Below are 23,755 nucleotides of genomic sequence, written 5' to 3' on the forward strand. Positions count from 1 at the left end.
AAACTGTGAGCGTTAGTAAAATTGGTCTTTGCTTGCAAAGAACTTAGAACATTATTACTGTTCTAAAATATGTGATTACACATTTAATTTTTTTTTATTTTGAAGAAGAATATAGTGATAATCTTTTTTTTTTTTAAACTTTTTCAATAAAGATAACTTTTTTACACATTTGTTGACATTTTGTTTGCAATGGTGGTGGTGGGGGGCTGAAAAAAGTTTGTCCTCTTCAAAAAGGGCCACAACAGAAAAAGGTTTGGGGACCACTGATCTGTTATGTAACCAAGCCTTATAAGTATACATATTATTTACAATAAATTATATAATAAATACAATATAATATATCATACTACTATTATTATTATTTAAAAACGATTTAGTAAAATAATTGATGACAAAAGTAAGTCCTTATATTATTATTATATTTTTTTGTTTAGTATTTTAGCAGTGACTGAAGCCAAACAAAACAAGAACAATAAAACAATAGTGGGCTAACTTGGAGTAGGAGGAATAATTGTCAATGCAATAAAACATGTGGTTAGGGTTTGTAAAAACTTTTGGTGCCACTGGTTACATTGATGTTTTTCTAAAATTTACACCAAAGTTGCCTTGAATGTAGTTTTATAGAATTAATTTTATTGATATATATATTTAAATAAATAAATAAAGATGTATTAATATTATTATATTTATTAATTTTATGAAAACCGTTTTTTGTTTTTTTTTAAAAGCCCGCACACCACACCTTGGGAAGCCATCATCAAAGCTTACTGGACCAGGGTAGTGGTCGACCTGGTCCCCCCCCACCTATCAGAGCACTGATGCTGGACACCAGGCAGCCATGTGTGTGTGTGTGTGTGTTGGTATTTATCCCAGACTGCGGAGCACTGGAGCCCCCACCCACACTTCCACCCACCCACGGTAGATTATATCGGACCCAACCATTCAGGTTTTGAACACCTGTCACATGAGGCTTTGCACCGTGAACCCAACGGCTAAAGCTGCACCAGAGCAACTTTATTCGCGCACACTGCGGACGTACATCGGACGGTGTCGTCCTGCGGAGCCTCGCGGCAGCCTGAGTCCGACTCCTCCATTGTGCTGCCAGCATCACCCGCTGCCTGCAATGGCGATGTAGCCACTCCGTCCTGTTAGTACCCGGAGCCGTACACATGTTATTTTTCGACTTTTTTATTTTTTATTTTTCTTTTAAAACGAGAACACTTACATTTTGAACACAACTTCACCCTCTGCAGGACTGTTTTATTCCGTATCAGGCGTGAACCGGAGCCGGAGCCATGAATGTAAGTCCCGACTCTTGTTTTTGACACAGTCAAATAACATTTCATCGTGTCTGCTTTTATTCAAACCCAATCCTAGTATTGTTGCTGTCAATACAAAAAAAAAAAACCCCAAAAAACAAACAAAACGTATTTCCTTCGTGTTTTTGAGGAAGTAATGTAGAAAATGTGAGGATGTAAACAAACAATATCAGAGAACATGAGCTGTCATGTATCAGCTACGGCTGATGTTGCTCATGTTTGTCACCATCCTCCGATAAATATCGGTTATCCTCCACATTTAGAACTTATTTTCATTATTCATAGGCATATTCCTAACTCAAACTGAGACATTTTTTAGTAATCTGGCTTTTACTTATGTGTATATGATGAATAATGGATGCTGAAGCTGGATATCAAGGTTTGAGCCAGTGTTGCTGCTATTGCTGCTGTTTATTCTGCATCTACAGTTGCCATCCAGGCAGAGGGCTATAGAACAACTTAGGTTAATAGATTTTCTATGTCCCATGTGTATGTCCCATTTCTACGACTCATTTGTGATATGCATTTTCCAGTTGGTATGGAATATGTCCCCATGCCGACAGTTTTTTTCCATTGCTATTTTTGTATTATTATTTTTTTTTTAGATAAACCCTTTTAATGCTTATACCTACAATACATTTATATGACTCACACACATCTCCAACAAGCACCCATGGCAACATTTCCACGCGATGGTGAAGGTTCTTGATGTAAATATCACATTTGACATTTAGTGGGAGCCATAATGTCAATGCTGGTTTACAGGGCTCAGTGCACAGAGGTCACAGCTTACTATAGAAAACAGAAAAGGGAGTTCGAAAGAAAACACAAAGAAGAAAAAGGTAATAACTACTCATTTACTACCACAGCTAAACTACTTTTATCGCAGCTGGGTGACAAAACTGTGATAATCATGTCACTTTTGAATAATGACTCAACCGAGCAATTCTACAGGAAATAAAATATGATTTATGTGTTTTTTTGTGTGTATTTTTTTGGAGTCATTGTGTGTATTTTTGTTGTTGTCATGTATATTATTTCTCATTTTGTATGTGCTTGTTGGTTATTTTTGTGTGTTTTTCAAGTCATTACCTTATGTTTTACCCTGGGTTTAACTGTTTGTCTGCTAGCAAGATAACTTGAAAGGTTATGAACGGATTTGGATGAAATTTACAGGAAATGTTGATAATAGGACAAGGAATACCTGATGAAAAACGTGGTGATGTTCTGGATTACCAAACATGAGAAAATATCAAAAAATCAGGAAAATAGGAGCTGTGTCTGAGCCTGCACCTTTAAGCGCGGTGGCTTATGTGTAATGAGCGGTGGCTTATGGGTAATGTAGGGATTGGGGAATTGTATTGTGTGTATGTCCGCCCGGTACTCGTGCTGTACTTAGCGAAGGTCTGCGCCCTCTGAGTGCTCTAGTTTTGTGTAATTTTTCTCCCGTTTTGCATAATTTATTATTTTGTGTAGTTTTGTTGTCATTTTTTATATTTCTGTGTTAATTTTGTTTTCATCTTGTGTGTTTCTGAAGTAATTTTGAGTATTTTAGTTGTTTTTTGTCTTTAAGTGTATTTTTCCGTTCTCATTTTGTATTTTTCTGTAATTTTGTACGTTTTTATAGAATCCAAATTAGTCTGCCAGTTGCCCATGCCTGGAATAAATAAAGAAGAACACAGGGTTGTCACTGAGATTTATGAGACCAATGCTTTCATCAATCTCTTCTTCTAAGATCAATTCGATCAGGGGTTCTCATCTCATTGATCAGAACCAAATGATGGTCAATGACTCGTTTTCAGTTGGGCGTGGGCATTTTTACACCCGGGGTCATAGAAGGTCTTACAAGCACCTACAGTAGTTTTATGGAAAAGAGAAAACATTTACTTTGGGATGTTGTTGTTTGCCTATTAAGAATGTTCACTAACTTGTGAATTTCTTACCTTTTTTGCCATCCCTGAAGGTATACATGGATCTGGAGGAAGCATAACAACAGTTTGGTTGGATTAAGGGATGCTGCAGTCCTTACCCACATCCATAATGAGGCCACAGCAATGCTGACATTTCCTCTGAATCCAAAGAAATCACCATGCTGAAGACGGAGGCCTCGGGGGAGAGGACCAGCCTGAGAAGTGCCTCCCCCCACCGAAATGCCTACCGAGCAGAGTTCCAGGCGCTGAAGAAGGCCTTTGACCAGCCTCGGATCGATGGAGACTCAAAGCCCAAAGACTTGGAGCGGGTCAAACAACCGAGGGGCCGCCAGTATGGCGCTCATGTCAGTCGCATTAAGGACATGTTCATGCAAATGGGCTCAGAAACTGGTGCTGCAGCTAAGGCCAGGGGCCAAGAGGACTCTTCGCCACAGAAACTGGTCAAGCCCACAAACTTTATAAACAAGGTTGATGGTTCAGTGATAAAACTCCAGCATTCCACCTCAGCTGAACGGATTGGAGGTGCTGGAGCAAAGTTCTCTGAAACCAGGAAGTTGTTTGAACAACAGTCACGTGATCAGTCACAGTCCCCAGTTTTTCCTGGTGGACGTGATAAAAGAGGTTCCCATGAGCACCTTGATGACTGGCGGGGTGCAAGATCTAACAGAGGCAGCACAGACTCACTGGACTCTTTGTGCTCCAGAGCCGAGGCATCCTCACCAACTGTCAGTCAGCTCAGTGCAGTTTTTGAAAATGCCGATCATCACAGCCAGAGTGTTCACTACAGAGGAGTCACCAGACGAGCCCTTTACTCTCCTGATGGATTCCACCACCATGGAGGGGAAATAAGTGAAGATGATTCTCGACAATCTCCTGTTTGTGGAAGCTACCGGAGCAAGACAGGAGGCAAGTTTCCCACATCTTCATCTGCAGAAGACCTCCTGAACCCCAGTCCTGGGCTAGAGACATCCATCAAACGTGGGGCATCAAAGGAGGAAGAAGCTGAAGACAAGAGTGGTCATGTCAGCGAAGATGAGAGAAGGCATTTGTCTGATGCAACCTCAAATGGAAAGCAGGTCAATGGTTCTTGTGAGGACGAGGAGAAACTTTTAAATGCGAAAAACCTTACAGAAGATCCTTTCATCACGAAAGTTTCGAAACCTAGCAATTGTTCTGTGATCACCAACAAAACATCAGAAGATGCTGCTCCAAAGCCACTGCCGACCCAACCGACACCTGACAAGGAGGCTTCTAGGAACGAAAAGTCCTCTGAATCTATCAAGCATCAGACAGATGAACCTGAGGAGGAATACACTGGGAATGAATTGGTGATTTTTAATGCGGATGGGGACGCATGTTACCAGGGATGGGGAGAAAGCTGCACAGAACCCGAGGATGATCTTTATGATGATGATGAGGATGTTATCTATGACCCAGGCTCTGAACTGACAGAGATTTCTGGGCTGCCAGAAGAAAACCAAGAGGACATTCCTGCAAAGAGAAAGATTCGCTTCAGCACTGCTGCAATTACAGTAAGTTGGATGATTATTAAAAAAAAAACAAAACAGAAAAACTGTTGATGAAACCCAAAACACACCAAGCAAAATACATCTAAACTTAAATTATGCTGATAAAGTAGTGCGTCCTTTTTAGAGGCTTGTAAATCTGATTACTAGGGTAAAGAGGTTTTTTTTTATTTTGTATATTGTATGTTTTATGCTTGATAAGTTGTGTTTGAGCATACGTTGTATGGTGACGTGATGAAGCTGTCATTTCCCACGCATTGCTCTCTGATGTTAAGGGTTATTGCTGTTTTCTGGTGCCAAGCTGAAGAGTCAAAGCCTCATCCTCTGGAAATCTGACGTGCTTACGAGCGTAACATCTGTGCATTTGTTAGTCATGCTGGTTCTGCACCCTCTTGATCTCCCTTCCAGATCGTGAGCTTGTGTTTTCAAACTAGCGACCATCAATGTTTGTTGGTTTTTGGTTTATTCCACATACACATTTTAAAGTCAGTATTTCTAACACCTAATAAATGGTTTGTCTGTTTACTGCGCTAGGGTTCACTGGACGGTTAAAATAGGCTTACGCATTTCAGACAAAAAGGACTTAGCTGTTTAAAAAAGATTGCTTTTTTCTTCAATGAAAAGTTAATGAGCGCTTGGGAATTTCCATCCAGTATGCCAAATAATCTTACTATGGTATTTGTTGCCTCTCTGTTCTAGTGTTACATTGTTGTTCTCAGTACTGACCGGGACAAAAGGCAGTCAGTGTTTCTTGTAAATTCCAGAGAAGGATTTGAGAGATCACGAAACAATATTTTATCATTATTTCAAGTACTTACAGTGAGTTAGCGGAACAATGGACTTTTGTCACTTTCATCGTCTGATCTCTCTGTGCTGTGCTTTGGGCAGGTGGATACTGTCGTAGCTGACAGACTTACATCATGTGTTTATGTTCAAATGATCTGGTTGGTGCTAACACAAGCAGCTTGTCCGGTTGGAATAAATGCAATTACCACGTGAAAATGGACCTGGACAATTAGCCCAGTTAATACAAGGAGAAAGTGTGATGATGGCTCACTAATTATGCTTGAGTAAAGTGTGTCTTTTTGGTGTCTCATTTTCTTATTTTCATGAACATTTTTTTTTTTTTTTACCAGAAAATCATTTTTAGATACAAGATTTAGATTACATTTTTACTGTATTTATTATACACATTAATATGTAGATTTACCCATTTCTGCATTTGTCTTTACATGTTAACACTACATGTAGTGCAATCTTTTTATGCATGATTTATTCTTGCACAAACATAAAATAAGACACGTAAAATGACAGATATTATATATTATTTATATGTTATATTTCTAACGTCACAGTAAATAAACTGTGATGTGTTAGCTGTAGTGCAAAGGTTGCAATAAGCTTCGCTAATAGAAACTAATGATGCAAAAATCTTGGTCAAACTGACTGAAGTCGAACAGGTCGAAAATATATTCTGTCCTCGGTTTAAGACATCTGCTTTCTTTGAAAAGGGCTCACCTCACGCTGATTCATTATTCTAAATATTCAACAAAAACACTGCCCCCCGCCCCAACAAAGGACGCACACGCTGAATTAGACATGCGGCCCTCCCACCTCTCCAACATACACGCCCCCTCCTCTCAGGACACGAGCAACAAACAGGCTTCTGTCTTTTGTTCATCCACATTAAAAAAAAAAAACACATTTCTCCTGCTTTATACCCACATGTGTCCAGTATGACCCCCAGTGAGAAGAGACTGCAGAGATTTTAAATAAAAATCTGCCCTCTCATAATCCAATACTTAATGTCCCTCCTCTTTGTAAACTGTTTCCTCATCGGATAATCAAAGCAGAAAGCGGATAAGTCATTTCAACATCCCAGCTTTGACAGCCCTTTTAATTTAATAATCCCCATGCTAGCCAAAGGAAAAGATGGCTTCCAACTTTTTTTTTTTTTCACAGCAATTTGTAAATGTCTTTGCAGGTTTAGAAACCCTCTCCAAACCAGAATCTGTTTTCCTGTTTTGAACTGAACTTCAGCAGTAACCTCATATAAACTCACACTGTGTCTTCCATGCTTAACAAAATCCAACGACTTCAAAAATCTAAATCAGGTCAGAGCTACAGCACTCTGCACATTCTCACTGACCCAGTAGGAAGTGGCTACTTAGAGCAGGGCTGCTTATTACACCCATCATTGTCAATGTGTGGAGATCAAATCTGAGGTTTATTGGCTTTCTTCAAACCTTGATATACACAAGAGAACCATCTATCCATCCATCCAAACGTTGCAAAGTCAACAGTATGAATCCCACTTGCACTGTTGCAAGAACGTTTTTCTTTTACTGATTCAAAACTGTTTGTCTTCCCATTTTGTCAAAATGCTTTTGAAAGAAACTCTTTTTGTGTTGGCTTTCTTTTATTCACCCCATCTCCTCCATGCAAAATTAATTTTCCGTCAACCTTTTCTCATTGTTTTGTACCTGGAGACTGAATGAAATTCATTCAACTTAGAAACCACATTATCTCTTTTCTATGAACCAGGTGTAATGACTTCATTCCCAGTAAAATAAGCAGATACTGTTACTATACCAGAAGGTTATAGTATTATCCATCCATTAGATCCCACTGCCTCACTATTGTTTAATGTTTATCTGACCGTTAAGGAAAAAAACAACGTAATATAATGACTACTTGTTCTTTCCTCTTTTTTTCCAGACTAGAGTGTTTCTTATGAACTGTTGTGATTTTGGACATGTTGTTTTTTCATCTTAAAATGCTTGAGTGTATTTGTACCATTATAGATCTCCTATGACTCATTGGCTTCTGGATGACATGCAAATTGGATTCTGCTGCACCTACTCACATTTTCTCGATAAATCTCTGCTTTAAGTGCTTTTGTATTTAGAACCGCTTCATGTAAACCACTATACATGCTCGTCTGTTACTTCAGTAGCGCATGACAGAATATAAAGAAAAAGTTGCTGATACTGAAAAGCACTGAAAAAATACACCGACTTGGATCATCACAGCACCTTAAGCATAAGGAGATGGTTTCTCATTGTTATGTTTGGAAGCTCATTTATCAAACCTCTCCTCACCTCAGAAGCGGGGGAAGTTGTGAGCTTTTGTCTCTGGCCTTTGTACAGCAGTTTGTCCAACAATGAACAAAGATATGTGCTCGGAATCAACAGTCAACATGCAAGATTGCAAAAGCAACCTTATGTGGAGCGTCTCCTAATGCTTCAACTCAAATTAAATGGCCTTCAGCCAATAACTTTGCTTTCTGGCAGTGTTTTCTGACACAAAGGATTAATATGCTGCGGGACTGTCTGTCTTTCTGTGCTGTGATATATAGGCTAGCAGCACCATTGCTCCAATTTGGGACTCAGTGCTGACATGGATTTTGGCAATGTCATTTTTAAATAGTACTTATGTCTGGAAGAGCATTGCCACAGCTTAGTGTCTGTTTGGTAGAGCTTAATCTAGCAATCTATGTTTTTTTAGCCAAAAAAAATACATCTTATCACCATTTTCTGTTTTTTTATGAGCTCAGTCTGTTGCTAAATAATATTAGTCATAGTCTTTCTGCATGTATTTCAGTTGCAGTACCTTGTTCTTCTCATTAAATCCAGTATTTCCTTTGGGTAGGTTACCTGTTTGGTTATATTGGGAAGGAACGGGTTGAAATTAGTGCTGACAGTCTGAATATATAAACTTCATTCCTGTTTTATAGATATGTTTGTGGATTTTTTACCCCTTCCTTTAACAGGAACAACTGTTCCACACTTGGGTGCTCAGCCCAGTCCCTCCATTATTTATACGGCCATGTTTTTCTTCACTTGTTTTGGGGCTACCTGATCTTCCCTGTGGGATGCATTTTTAATGTTCCCAGAAAGCCAATATGTTCCCTGCTGTTTTTTAAGAGAGAATGGGTACCACAAAGCAAACTGTAACGACCACCAACATTCAAACTCCAATTATTTAAAAGTTATCCACTGGCAATTTAACCAGTGCAGAAAAGAGCCTGATTTTTTGTAGTTTGTCTAAAGGATCTGTCTGCATCAGCTGGTCCCACGCTCTCCCTGGTCACTGCCACCCAATTATTTACAGTACATTGCGTACCAAGTGGGCATGTGCTCTAACAAGTAACTTATTGTTGTGTTACTTCTGAACTCTGCATTCCCCTTGCAGTACATTATGGTATTCTATTCTTTGCTCCCTTGTTTGAAGCCTGGCTGGGTTGTTACCAGGAGTTACAGCCCCCATTGGCAATTTGCCTTACAAGAGAAGCTAGAAGGAGTTCTTGAATTCTTGGTTTCTATGTAAAGTTGATGCTGTTAAAGTAAAATAAATAAATGTTTAAAAAGTTTGATTTTTTTTTTTTATACAGGGACTTCACTTAGCACAAGTCTTGCATGTTTTTGGTATATAGAAGCTTCTACTATTAAAAAAGAAAGACTGACTTGTAGTAACAGTGTTTCCTGTCAATATCACTTCTTGGCCCTCTAATGTCCATTTCAAATTTTCTCCAATTCCATTTCAGGGTATACCAGTTTGTGGGTCACGTGTCCATCATTTCACCCATTTCCTTTTTGCTTCTGTTTCATCGTCTTTCCCTATTTAGGTTACTTTACTGGCTGTGAAACGTCCTAAAATTGTACTAAATATGGTTAATAAAGTCAATTACTGTTATTAACACGTAATCTGGGTGCCATACGCTGAAATCACACGAGATTACGAAAGCTTTACAATGTCTGTTTGCAACACTTTTGATCCTCAGATCAAAAACATGGAAATGTGTGATCTGGTCCCAAACCATTATTCCTGAAACCCTTAATTACTACCAACCAACATAGCGGTGTGATTGGTGATGCTCCCGCCTTGACATGTCACCAGAAAATATGAACACCAGTTCAGCTAATACACCATCAGCTAGACCTGTCTTTGTGCCATTTCAGATTTGAATGCAGTCATAATCGCAACATGTAGTGAACGGGATTGAATTATGGGAGGAATTGTACATATTGGTCCGCTTGTCAAACTTCCAAACATTCAGTCATGAGTTTTCCGTTAAAAAAATGCATGCCTTTCTGTGTCATGTTTGGGGCCCGATTTTGAATAAAGAGAGAGAGAGAAGAAAAAGAACCTGGGTCATATAGCTTTTCCCAACTGGCCTTTTTAAAGATTCCGTCCCATTCTCTGTAAAATTGATACAGATCTATATTCTGTTTGGTATCGCTTTCTTTAGCCTTTTCTTTAAAACGTGCTAGACTGTGCAGGACCTTTTACTCTCATTACTTTTTTAGCATCTGTCTTCTCTGCAGCCCAGTGTGGTCTGTCTGTAGGTTGCCACAGGTAGAAATAATGAAATGTATATGGGATTAGGAGTACAGTGTGTGTGTATGTGTGTGTGCCCCAGGCTGTACTGATATAATCCACTGGCATTTATACACCAAACGGTGCATGCTGGGAATGGGCCCCATGTCTTGCCTATGCCATCTTAGTATGGCCGAAAGCAATTCACCCCTGAGTTCAATGGCTACTCAGCACCTCTCTTTTGATCATTTCTCTTCTATTGCCTATTCCACTCTTTAACTGCCTCAATGTCTGCTGCTGATCTCACTCATTATTCGGGTCATTATGTTTTTTTTTTCCTTTTCTGGATAAAAGATTTTCTTTTTTTATATCATTTCCTTTCTATAGATCACTCTTTCTCCTATTTTCTTTGACTTCTTTTCATCCATCAGCTTTCTGTTAATCTCCTGCCAATAGACAAGCTGTCTGGGTAGCACAGGAACTCTTCAGGCAGCTGGTTGGTCTTGATTCAGCCTTCGTTAATGCTCGACCTATTCAAAGGTGATAAACTATCATGCAAGGTTGATGTGTAACATGGGAACTTTATTTTTGAGCCAGCATGAGGCTCTGAACTCACATGTTACTAATATCTGCAGTGTTCAGTTTTTTTTTTTTTTAAAGACACTATTTTAGTTGTTTGTAGTTGACTCAACTTTAGTAGACGTATTCTTCCCTTGAAAGCACAGGGAGACCCGAGTTTAAAAGCACAAGGTAAGAGCATCTTGGTTTTAAAGAAGCTGAATAATATCATATTAAAAAAACATGAACCTACACTTGTTATTTTGCAAAACTCTGGGAAAAGAACACCAGACCTCTGTGCAGCAGTTTTGACGATGTTGTTCAATAATGTGGGTCCCTGCTGTGTGCCAGAGATATTGATTGGTGTTTTGTATGGATGACGGATGAATACAACACGTGTACAAAAATAGGACTGTTTGACAGAAGGTTAGTGAAAAACATTAGTCATCCTGAGTCTTTTTGATTTGAGTTTGATATCTTGAAAACGAGCTGTTTTCCTGTGCCAAGGTTTTTTTTATCTTAGTTTTGCTTGGTATACTACCTAATGTAACACAGAAAAGCCTCAAATGTTAAATGTCATATATTTTATATTGACCCAACTGAGCATAAAGTACTCAGGTAAGTCAGTTTTATGTCCATTCTAAAAGGTGATTTTGAGTGAGAAGAATAGATTTTGAGTGTAAAGGCTTGAAGGGTGAATATATTTAAATGGAAAGGATTGCATTCTTAGTGAAATGTCTCCAAGAGATCTTCTACTTTAGGCGTGCATATGTGGAACAAAAGTTCTTATTAATGATGAATAGCAGCTACAAGGTTGTGGCCTTTCTGAGCAGATATTGCATGTTCTCTATGAGTTTGAATCAGTGGTTCTTCTTTCCTCACATCCACCTAAATACACAGTCTGCTGCCACTAATCAATGAAAATTTGTTATTAATCTATTATTTACTGAAGTGTTTTCAGTGGCTGTCCTTGTGTGGATGAAAATAGAAAAAGAAATGCACACTTATTCACGTTATGACTAGTGTCAACACACAAAGTGATACAAATGTGTAGATGTTTGACCTTGTGGTATAGAGGAAATCCAATGCATTATAGGGTCAAGGTTAATGTGTTACAAATTGTTCATGGTGAAGTTGAGTACATTGGTCTACTTGGGTCAGTACGTAACCTATGTTTGATGGAGTGAGGTGTCAGAGCTAGTTTTTACAGCTTTTCTAGCTATTTTTCGTTGGTGGGGTCTTGCTCTTCTCATCAACTTAGTGTTTTTTTTTGTGTGTGTTTGATTTATTCACCACACTGATTAGAAAAATTTACAAAATGCTGTCTGTCACCATTTGCCTGAGGTTAAACATTAGAAAGTGTCCATTTATACGGTTGCCGTACAGACAACCCCCGGTGCTATTGGTACGGTTACCAAAGTACAAGTACGTAACGTCTTAGGGTTAGGGTTAGGGTTGGGTTTAGGGTTAGGGTTAGGGTTAGGGTTGGGTTTAGGGTTAGGGTTGGGTTATTACCCAATATTGCAACAATTTTTAGGGTTAGGGTTCAGTTTAGTCTTTGTCACGTGACCTAAACTGGCCAATGACTGACCTGTCACGTGACTTAAACTGGCCAAATAGGGGCGCTGCATACGGATAGAATGTCGGTATCTTGATACAACAACCGTACAGATAGCCACTGCCTAAACATTATTACAGAAAGACGCAGTGAATACCAGTACTTTTTTTTGTTTTTCAAGCCCTTTCTTTCGCTTATCTTTCAGCTTTCGGTGTTTCATTTAAAAACGAATATTTCCTCTAGAACAAAATCCGATTATTGTCACATAAGAGCTGATAATCTACATCCTATTTAAGGCGTGCAACTGCAACTCATTCCTATGCTTAATGTAACTGTAATTTGTAGCTGTATCTTTATATTTAATTGCTGGTAAAGCCAATACGGTCATGAATTTAAATGGTTTTAATTGTCCCTTGTTCACCTTCACACTTTCCCTGCTGTGTGAAGCTTATGTCCCCTATCTATGCTTTCTGTCACTATATCTTTGTCACTCAATCACGTATTATTTGTTTTTTGTCTGTCTCCGGCACTTTCAATTCATCTCTGCCATGTTTACCCTTCCCATCCTGCCTTTCCCCCCCCATTTTTCTCCATCCATGCACCACAAAACCTCCTCCTTGTGTCTTTCACCTCACAGATCCACCCTCATCCATCCTAAACACTGGAAGAACTCCTCTCCCCCCCCCCTGTCGTGACAGGCTACATGCTAATGTGTGTGTGCTTTGAGCACAGCGACAGTGCAAGGTCGTTAGAAAATGCAGGGACTGCTGCTGATGACATCAGAATAAATGCTGGGGTTTAAAAAAAGTGAGGGATTATACCAATTCTATATCAGGGTTGGGGTCAATTATAATTCTAATCGCTCAATTGAAAATCAATTACAATTATAGCGTGATTATAATCATAATTTTAATTTTAAAAATATGTTGCTGTTGTAATCGTAATTAGGATATAATATATATATTTTTTGAATAGGGACAATAGAATTTTACAGAGTAACTATAGTATGAATGTAACTGATGTTTTGTACATAGAGTTTAAAGCTATTTCTAAATTCCAACTCTGGTCCCCAGTTTAGTTTTACATAAGATATTATAATATATACACTAAAATATAAATGCAAAGATGCTAGAACGACATTGTGCACACATGAAATACAATCATCACAACTCGATATGAATAAAAGTTAATAAAATTACTTTAGTAATGGAGAACATAATAGTAATTGAGAACATAATTGTAATTGACTTTGAGAAGAAAAATAATAATTGTAATTTATTTTTAATTGGAAAAAATGGCGGTTATCGTAATCATAATTGATTTGTAACTGAACATGGGTAATTGTAATTGAACAATGTAATTGACCCCAACCCTGCTCTATTTACAGTGGGGCAAAAAAAGTATTTAGTCAGCCACCAATCGGGCTGGTTAGAAAAATTGTTATATCTTGATTTTATTTGTCATTAATCATTAATAGCTTCTGCAAAAAAAAACCTAGACCTAGAGGAAGGATTAGTGGAAAATTTGATAACGTTTCAAACTTATTTAAATTAAATGTATGTTAATGATGATGTTAAAATGTAGAAATCCATGGTCACATGCTCATCTATATTTAAAAGTAGTTTTTGTACTGTAACATCAACCTGCAGGGATTACAGGTGGAGATTAGCATTTTTGGTATAACCTGGTACAATGCATCTTTCCTTTTGGTTAATGTTAAGTTGTGCACTGTCCCTGTCCATACCATACCATACCAAGTGTGCATGAGCATGTGTCTCTGTGTGCATGCTAGCGTTAGTAATGCAGCGCTAAATGATGGATGACAGAGAGGTCATGGATGGATCACACACAGAAGACAATATAAACAAACCCTAGCTGTGTCACGCAATGTCAAAGCTATGCCAACATTTGGCAGTAAAATCATCTCCTCTGTGTAGATCTTTATCATTTGGTGGGTGGGGTGGGGGGCTAACACTCTGCTCGAGCTTAAAAACCTATTTTATTTTCATTCCAATCAACAGTTTTCAGACATTTTCATGTTTTGGACACCCTTTTATTAGTGTTTGTCATAGTTTAATAACACTAAAAGTCAATAAATGAGCCCAGTGTAACTTACTAGTAAAACACATTCTCGTGCTTTTTTGTGTGTGGCCTTAAGCTTTAATCAATACATGTGACCCAACATGATTGTTCATTGATTTAATCTCAGAATGGGGGATGGCTAACAACAAGTAGCACGTAGAGCTTTCAATGATTATTGACGTCATTAAACCAAATGTGCAAAATCACAATGGATAACTTAAATCATGTGGCAAATTGGATTTTTTAATAAAAATATCCACAATTAAGAGAAAGGTGTACAGAAGACAGAGACAAAATAATGCTTGTGCACTTAGACATGAACAGTGGCCTCACATCCTGTTAGAACCAAGCTTTATAGTTGTGACGAGAGCAAAGACGTTGGAGTCAGCATGTGCTCAGCTCTTCCTCTTCCTCCTCTTCCTCTTCCTCTTGGTGCAGAGAGCTGTGAAAGTGTGAGAATTGGATGAGATGTGGGTTGACATTTGCCTATTGCATGAGAGAAGAGGCTCCAACGAGGAACAGAGAGCTCAAAGGAGGAACGAGGCAACCTGAGTCTGTTGCTACTTTGTGTCTCATCTCGTCGCTACATTTCTTATTGTTCTTCTTTCTTTCCTTTTTAGTTTGATTTATGGCACTGCTGTGAAGCTCTTTTAGACCTGTTAAACAAACCGTTGTGTTGTAGATAATGCTTTCAAATGGACTCTTTCATGGCTGAGGTGAAAGAATAGATTTATTCCAATCAGTTTGCAGATGACCTACTATTAGAGAACCTGCTGCACTCAGATGACTTGTGTGGTTTAGGGTTTCTAACAGTAAAACTGAAAACACATTTCCTGGTTCCCAGCGTTATTTAGCTCTGCCTTAGAGTCCGAGACCATATAGAGGCAGGTTGGCTTTCCCTGCCGATGATGTGTTGTTGCCATAGCGATCCCTTATAGCACATGTTCTTAAACTGCACCCTTAGTTCCCTCAAGATTGTAATTGCTTAGTTTGAGACAAATGATTCTGTTGAGTGGCAGGTTATTCACTTTGTTCCTTGGGGGGATAATGATTCCATTAATGCTGTGACCTACTGTGTTAGCAAGAGCCCAGTGGCTAAAAATATGATTGTTTCTATTATGATTTAGGGAGTGATTAATATTGGCTCGTTTGTTTTTCAATTCTTTCTAGTTGTTGTTAAAGTCTAAGTCTAAGTTTATCATCAGGGTCGCTCTGTAGGGCCAGTGTTTGTAAAGGCTAAAAGGGTATAAGTGCGTACTGTATGCCCATTAAAGTGTCGCTATATTGAGTTTTGACAAGATTTTTGGCACCTAGAGGTGCAATTTGCACTTCCCCCAATGTTCACATATGGCCTATAACAGTACGGCTAATGACGCATTCAATGCAAATCGGATATTAGCATTTCCAAGTTGAAAATTCGAAACATCTCCATAACATGGTTCACTGAGATGGTGTTTATTTACTGCATAATAGAGACATTAATATTTGTCTGATTTGTGGCCTTTTCCTTGTGGTAAAAAAAAAAAAAAAAAATCAATAATCAAAACATTGAAATTTTATTAATGATGATTATGAATCGATTTTTAAATTTGCTGTGAGGCGTTACATAAAAGGGAAGTCAAATTATACCGCACCTGCCTGAATCAAGACTTCAATAGTTATTAACCACCCCCCCTTCCCAATGCATTATTGCTCTTGAGGCGTTGCCGCACATTCACACTCCCCACCCGCTCCACGCCCCCAATAGCTGCGATGTTGTATATTAGTGTATATTATTGTATGTTTGTATTTGAATGTGTCGTTTATTGTTGTGAAGCACTTTGTGACTATTTGTCTGTAAAAAGCCCTGTATAAATAAAGTTTACTTACTTACTTACTTACTAACAGTACAGTTCCCCTTTAAAGGGGCCATATGTAGAATTATTGTGAATTTTCAACTTTTAGATATGTCTGAAATACCTAAAATCAAAATGTATATACATTAATGAATATTGCTGACCCGATTAAGCTGTAGTACATTTTTTCCACCGGTTGGGTGAGTATATATACAGTATATATATATATATATATATATATATATATATATATATATATATATATAAGCCTATTTACAGAGGCGCCGTCTCGGGCGTCAAAGCCTTTTTCTGTGTGAAGTGTCTTTATACAGTTTGATGTAATATTCACTAGCATCACCGCTGTGTACAAGTCCATATTCTCGGCTTTCCGTAGTCTGTTATGTGAAATATACGTCGGTAGGTAGATCATTTCAAACATGCTCGCTAAATAAATTGACTTCACTTCCTTTTCGACTGTTTTTGCTATTTAGATTTACATCAATAAAGTAAAGATATCACACGAACACTATTGTTTCTTTATATTTATATTGATAATAATAATAAATGCAAACTTACAATAACAAAAAATAGGTATTTAAAAAAACAAAACAAGGCACCTTTAAGTAAATTTGTCTAGTTTTGCTTTGCGTGACTAAAATAAACCCTAGAAATAAACCTAGAATTCATGAGATGCTTTTTTTTTTTTTAAGAATCACTTTTCCATTGTTAGTTACATTTTCCACTTTTTTACTTGATTTACAGATTATTCACAAACAAATCATATCACACTAGTCATATTGGAAGTTAAATGGGCTATTAATGATATTTCTTTCATGTTTTTTTTGCTGGATTCCACAGTCGTTCATTAGTGCTTCCATTCCAGGTGTTTAACACGTATTCCAATGAGGACTACGACAGGCGTAATGAGGAGGTGGATCCTGTCGCCTCCTCAGCTGAGTACGAGCTGGAGAAGCGGGTGGAGAAACTGGAACTCTTCCCTGTGGAGCTGGAGAAAGGTATGGAAGGATGTCAAATCTGTAAATCCTGCCTGTTAACTTTACACCTAATTGGGATTTTAACCCTTGATTTGGCTCAGAATCTTCATGGTTTGTGAGGTTTCAGTGCTGCTTCTGCTGCTGCTGCTTTGTGGAAGGCATATTTCTTTGATCACACACACACATTTAGTCTTTTCCCCCAAAAGAATAGGAACACACTTATAATGGTTACATTTTTTTCTGAATAAAACTCACAAAGGGTTATTTTATGTTTTATGCCCAATGTGAGTATCTTATCCCATAGTTTAACTCTGTTATAATACACTGTAAAGCAGGGGTCACCAACCTTTCTGAAACTGTGAACTACTTCATAGGTTCTGTATAGTCCGAACCAGATGAAAAAGAGCTTTTTAAATACTACATTTTCACGGTTTCCCTTTGATTATTGGGTAATATAATAATAAAGGCGACGAGTAACTTAAAAAGGTCGAAAATGTTCACGTTTCAACATGCAACACTTTATTTCTCCTAATTTATTTAATTGTTTCATTTCTACACTTCATAGAAAACCCCCATGTTGCTATTTTACTAAACAAACAACTTTTATCTCATCATAAAACATGTAAAAATTGTAAAGAAATATATATATTTTATTTATATCTTATTATTATATATAACATACCACAACCCAACAATACCACGACACCAAATGTGCAGAATTTAAAAACATTTGTCTCAGTGTTTCAATGAAAATAAACATTAAAAGACGGTTAATTTAATACTAAAAGTTTATGACAGGCAGCAATATTTAACTATATTAAGTACTAACTACATTTCTATCTTTGTGAGTTGAATTCTGGAACGTAAATCAGAGTTTAGATGGAGCGCATTGGTGACTAGAGCTCCTGAGGGCCCCTCACATGGGCCATGAAGGGCGACCTGGGGCCCGCGAGCACGATGATGGTGACCCCTTCCTGTAAAGCATGAAAGTGCACGACTGGTTTTTACTCCACAGTGGGGGGTGGGGATGATGCAGCATCTTTTCCGCTTGTCTTCTTCTGTTTAGACTTACCTCCGTTAAGTGAGTTTACTCTTCAGAGTTCTTCCATCCGTTCCCTGTTATCTAACCCTGACAACTTCTGAATAATTAATGCAACTTGGGAATGCAGGAAGGGAATTTCCCGTCGAGTAATAAAGTGAAAGTCAGCACGTGTATCCTACGTGTCGCCGATAAAGGGAATCCTTTTTTTTTCTTTAAATGATTTCATCTTAAGTTTTTTTAAAAAGCATATCTGAAGTAAAGAGAATCAGATCAAGAGAAATCAGTATTGCTGTGTCTTCATTCCCAGATGATGATGGCCTTGGCATTAGTATCATCGGAATGGGTGTTGGTGCTGATGCTGGCCTGGAGAAACTGGGCATCTTTGTCAAGACCGTCATTGAGGGCGGAGCTGCCGAGAGAGACGACAGGTGAGATTAATATCTAATAGATTTCTGAGCAAAATAAACACTGATGAAATAGAAAAATCCTTTACAGCATTATTTTTTGTTCGTTTTTACAGCCACTTCACTATCACACATATTGTCTCACTTCATCTTTCATACACACACTGTGTCCCTGTCAGATTTAGCTGGTGTGGTGATGCTGATGTCGGCAGAAGTAATTCTGCATCTTCTTGTAAAACTCCTACAGAACAAAAATAAAACAATGTAATCATTTGTAACTTTAAATGTATGTATACTGTATATAATACAAATATTTTTTGGCTAAGTTGATGCAGTGTTGAAATGTTAAGAATACGAAATAGACTTTGCAGTTTTTGCTTGAGTAACTCCTTTTAGGTTGTGATCCCATTTTTATATCACAAAATTCTGGCGAACCCAGAAACATTTTTTTCTCTAGAATTAGTTTTTGATCACGTTTGTTACAAATATAGTGTGTGGCCAGGATTAGTGCACAAAGTGACACGATGCACCAGCTCAGATATTTTTATACTGCATTTTATTTCAACTATATATTTATATTGGCAGTGGCTATCCGTACGGTTGCCGTATCAATATACCGACATTCTATCCGTACGCAGCACCCCTATTTGGCCAGTTTAGGTCACGTGACTAAGAGTAAACCTTACCCTAACTCTAACACTAAAAATCGTTGCGATATTGGGCTATAACCTAACCCTAAGACGCTACTGTACGTGCGAGTACTTCGGTAACCGTACCAATAGCACTAGGGATGTCCCGATACAACTTTTTCATTTCCAATATGATACAGATATTGCAGTCTTGCGTATCGGCCGATACCGATATTGATCCGATATCAGCATGAATCATACTTTTTTTTTTTTTTCTGTAATAAAAATAAATAAATTACTTATTTAGTAGTGTGGAATGTTAGAAAAGGTTTGATTAAGTGATGTCACTCAAACAGAGAACAATAGTCAGCAACAGTAGGAATGAGAAAAACTGACCCCTTTATTATTAACCAATTGGTTACATACATTTTAACCTTCAACATAATATCTACAGTATTCTACAATTTAATAAAATAAATTTAAAAAATGAATTGCAAAAACAACAAAAATGGAAATTTGAATCCGATATTCGTTTTCAGGCTGATATCGGGCTGATATCCGATATCGGATCGGGACACCCCTGAATAGCACCTGGGATTGTCCGTACCCCAACCATACAAATAGACACTTTCATTTATATTTAAGAAAGTGAAATTATAGAATACAGCTGTTTGAGATTGTGTGTGTGGTGTTTTATTTTGAAAAACAACAATAACTGAAAAAAATTGAAAAACATAATTTGAATCCGTATTTTTTTTTCTATCAACTACTAGAAATCTCAGGTGCCCCCAATTTAAATCTAGTAGGGGACCCTACATGGGGTCACACGAACCTGAGGTTGAAAAACACTGAACTAAAGGCTTAAGATAAAGATTGAGCCAATAGCAATGCCTCCAGGAATACACACACACACACACACACACGCACGCACGTCCTCTGAGTCAGACCTAATGGCGTGAGGCGTTCAGGTGCGTGAGGCGTTCACTTTCAGGTGGACAGTTAAATGGATGCGGCTGTCGCTCACTGTTCACTGCGTGTGCTGGCGTCAGATAAGAGTTGATTGCCATTACAATCACTGTCACCTTTGATGTACTTTTTTTTTTGCTTGTGGCGTTCACTTGACAGTTGTCTGTGAACAGACACAACTACATTAGGATCGTAGAAGCATGGAATATAGAAGCAACAGCATAGGGAAGCTATGATGATAGCTCTGGTTGATATGTTGGGTGTCATATGTTCATTCAATCTAGCTCTGCTGGATTTTTCATCATTTGCTGTGAGTAGCTGTGGTTGTGAATTCAACTCATGGTAATATTTTTTATTGATATTACATTTATAGCCAGAAGAAGTGATTTATCCTCAAGGCTGGAAGATTAAACCAATTTACATTAAATAATTTCCAATTATCTGATCAATTATTAATGGGATGTTGTAACTGTTTACATGTAAAAGCTGCTGCTACCAGTGAGTTAATATATTTACTGAATCAATACAGATGCATTTTGGCTTCTTGAATGTTTTTTTTTCCCCACTGAGTTTATTCTTACTGACTGTGAATGTGATAACTAGGACAGAGGTTCCCAAACAGGGGTACGCGTACCCCTAGGGGTACAGGAGCACATTGCATGGGCTACTTGGAAAGTATTAACAATCAGTTTAAAAATAATCAGGAAATGATCCTGGTTTCTTTTTAGTCTATTTTTTAGACAAATTAGATTAGATTAGATTAGATTAGATTAAATAGACTTTATTGATCCCTTGGGAAGGCTCCGTCAGGGAAATTTCAATTTCAGTACCATTACAGAAAGAAAAGAAAAGAACAGCAGCACACAGGGTTGAAGTAATATATGAATACAGAAATACAGAATATAAAATATAAAAGAAGAAACCAGAATGTACAGAAATAAATAATAAATAAACAAACAAGGTTGATGCTACAGACTACAACTACCCCTCCTCCCCCTGACCCAGGAGTTGTACAGTACAATTCACCACTAACTAACAGTACTATTGCTTATTAATTATTGATTATTTTTTTTATTTTTTATTTTTACAACAAATTCCACTTTAAATTCCACTTATTATTTTGACACAGTGAGGGGTTTAGGAGAGCCCGCTGTTCCACAAATAAAAAAGTATGAGTCTATGGAGAAGGTACTCATGATATGAAGGGGGGTACACATGATTTGACAAAAATGCAAAGGGGCTACATGGGACAAAAAAGATTGGGAACCACTGATCTATCAATTTTTTTTTTTTTTACATTTTTTTATTGAATCACATAACAATCACATACATTTGTTGGACGTAATATACAAACAAACCCCTCACTCCCACTGTACCCCTTCCCTGGCACACATCCCCTTAAAAAAAATAAAATAAATAATAATAATAAATAAATAAAAAAGGGTTCCAAGTTTTTGCAAAGGACCGATCTACGACTTTTTTTTTAACAACATTGTGCACAATGACCTTTAGTATTTATTCTTCTTTGCAACTTTGCAAATTCTACTTCTTTAAACAAACTTATTGACATTTATTATGAGTTTCTCATTGCATTGTGTTAAGTGGTGCTTCTTTCTCTTCTTTGTGTGTGTTTGTGTGCGCGTGCTTGCGTGCGTGTGCGTGTGTCAGGATCAAGGTAAACGACCAAATCGTGGAGGTTGATGGGACAAGTCTGGTGGGCGTCACCCAGAGCTTTGCAGCCTCCGTCCTCAGAAACACATCCGGAGTGGTTCGGTAAGACACTCACAGAACAAACAAACTTTTTCCACATGCGAACACACTTTTTAAAGAAAAACAAAACAAAAAAAAAACCTACCTCATTTTAGTGAGTGTTGTCACACATCTTGTATTCAATTCTTTTTCCCACTTTTTCCACAATAAAAGTCCTCAGACGAAATGACAATGCTGAAACACAATTAGAAACACAAACATGTCACATCCATTTTCCTCCAGTCATAACAATGGGCTCAATTAGACTTCACTCCGGGTTTCAAAGTGTTCCATCATTTTTGAACGTTTCATCTGATCAGAATACTAAACACTGTTGTTCTAATGCATTCAGGCAGGCCTGCTGTCATAGTGCAAAAGTAGCTAAACAGCCTCTTTGGCAGCCACTGGGTGAGAAATGCAGCATGTGACCAGTGTTGTGTGTTTGACAGCAGAGTAGGTTTTGTTAGCAATCTGAGGTGTATTCCATAAAGGAGGGTTAACAAACTCTGAGTCTATCCGTAAACTCTGGGTCAACATACTCCGCGATGGGAAACTCTGGGTATCGGATTCCATTACAGCTGGTATGAAGTGGGTCAATCAACCTTGAGTATGTAAACCTTGAGTTACTTACGTGCACGCGCGCGATAAAAAGTCATCATCAATGGATCGAAGATGACTTGAGCTGCCATGACAACCACCCGGAAAATAGTGATTTATTCACCCTAATGGGTGAAAAATAAGTCAGTGTTTGAGGAATATGAGCCTGTTCTAAAGGTCTTCAGTCTTCAGTGACTATAGTGGCTTAATTCACCAGTAATTAGTCACACTTTTTGGTCGCTTCATCACTTTATCTCTTCAGTGACGTGACGTGCGGTGAATAATATGAATAAAATGTGTCTGAGGAGACGTGTCAGCAGCATAGGATGCTGCCTAGAGAGCCCTCCTGTTACACTGGCTATAAAGACTCTAAATGCCGCTTGATATTGCATTATTTATATGGATTTTTAATGTAATATTGTGGCCAGAGTCATCTCAATGTCCTAAAAAATGTCATAAAAAAAACACTGCGACCCATCGCTTTCAAGAGCAGCGTCACAAGTCACTGCGCCATCACACCTTGAAAGAGACGTGAGTTACAGATTTAACTGTATAACAATATAGAACAACAATCGAGCCTTAAAAGTGGTTTCATTTAAATGATCATCTCCTCCTTTACATTACCCACAGGTTTGTATCCAGTGAACTTTACTACAGACGTCAGTAGATGTTTTAATGCAGATCAACCTCTCAGTGTCTTTCACTTAATGATCTACATCTACAATGTTATATAGAAAACTACCGTTTGCACACAAAACAAATAAAAGTCAAGCAACACAACATTAGTAATGATGTGAGCACGTCTGTGGTGTGTGATGTTACTAATGTGTTTCAGAGAAGAGTGTTAAGGTACATTTAAGTGTTCAGAAACGGTGTTCAGGTGGGCGGAGCCAGGTAGAAACCCAGGGTTTCTTTGATAAAACTTGCCAGCGACCAGGTTTAGTTCACGGACAATGTTGCCATGGTAACATACTCGGAGAAGAACATACCTCGCGTTTAGGAATGGGATACTCAGAGTTTCCCTCATTTGAGCCTGAACATACTCAGAGTTTGAACATAACCTGCTTTATGGAATACCCCTCTGTTCTCAGCATTAAGATACGCACACATAGAGTTGGGATAGAAAAGACGGTAAAGGGAAGGTTTCAATGGTGTTGTTCTTTTTCCTATAGTTCCCCACAACCTCACCATGTGTTTTTTTCATTCTATCTCTGCTTTGTGTGTGTGTGTTGCAATCATTTTACT

General features: G+C 38.0%; 1 protein-coding gene across 7 annotated transcripts in view; it reads left to right on the top strand.

Moving 5' to 3' along the window:
- Positions 1 to 841: 841 nt before the first annotated feature.
- Positions 842 to 23,755, top strand: part of ppp1r9a (protein phosphatase 1, regulatory subunit 9A) — a 54,511-nt gene continuing 31,597 nt past the window's right edge. For all 7 annotated transcript variants that reach the window (XM_028461099.1, XM_028461104.1, XM_028461100.1 and 4 more), the window contains exons 1-5: positions 842 to 1,301; positions 3,283 to 4,782; positions 17,012 to 17,144; positions 18,473 to 18,593; positions 21,833 to 21,937. In XM_028461099.1, the coding sequence (XP_028316900.1) occupies positions 3,409 to 4,782; positions 17,012 to 17,144; positions 18,473 to 18,593; positions 21,833 to 21,937 (1,733 nt within the window). In that variant the 5' untranslated portion in view covers positions 842 to 1,301; positions 3,283 to 3,408. The remainder of the gene's footprint in view (positions 1,302 to 3,282; positions 4,783 to 17,011; positions 17,145 to 18,472; positions 18,594 to 21,832; positions 21,938 to 23,755) is intronic.

The sequence above is a fragment of the Gouania willdenowi genome, chromosome 11 (assembly GCF_900634775.1).
Source record: "Gouania willdenowi chromosome 11, fGouWil2.1, whole genome shotgun sequence".
Classification (NCBI taxonomy): Eukaryota; Metazoa; Chordata; class Actinopteri; order Blenniiformes; family Gobiesocidae; genus Gouania; species Gouania willdenowi.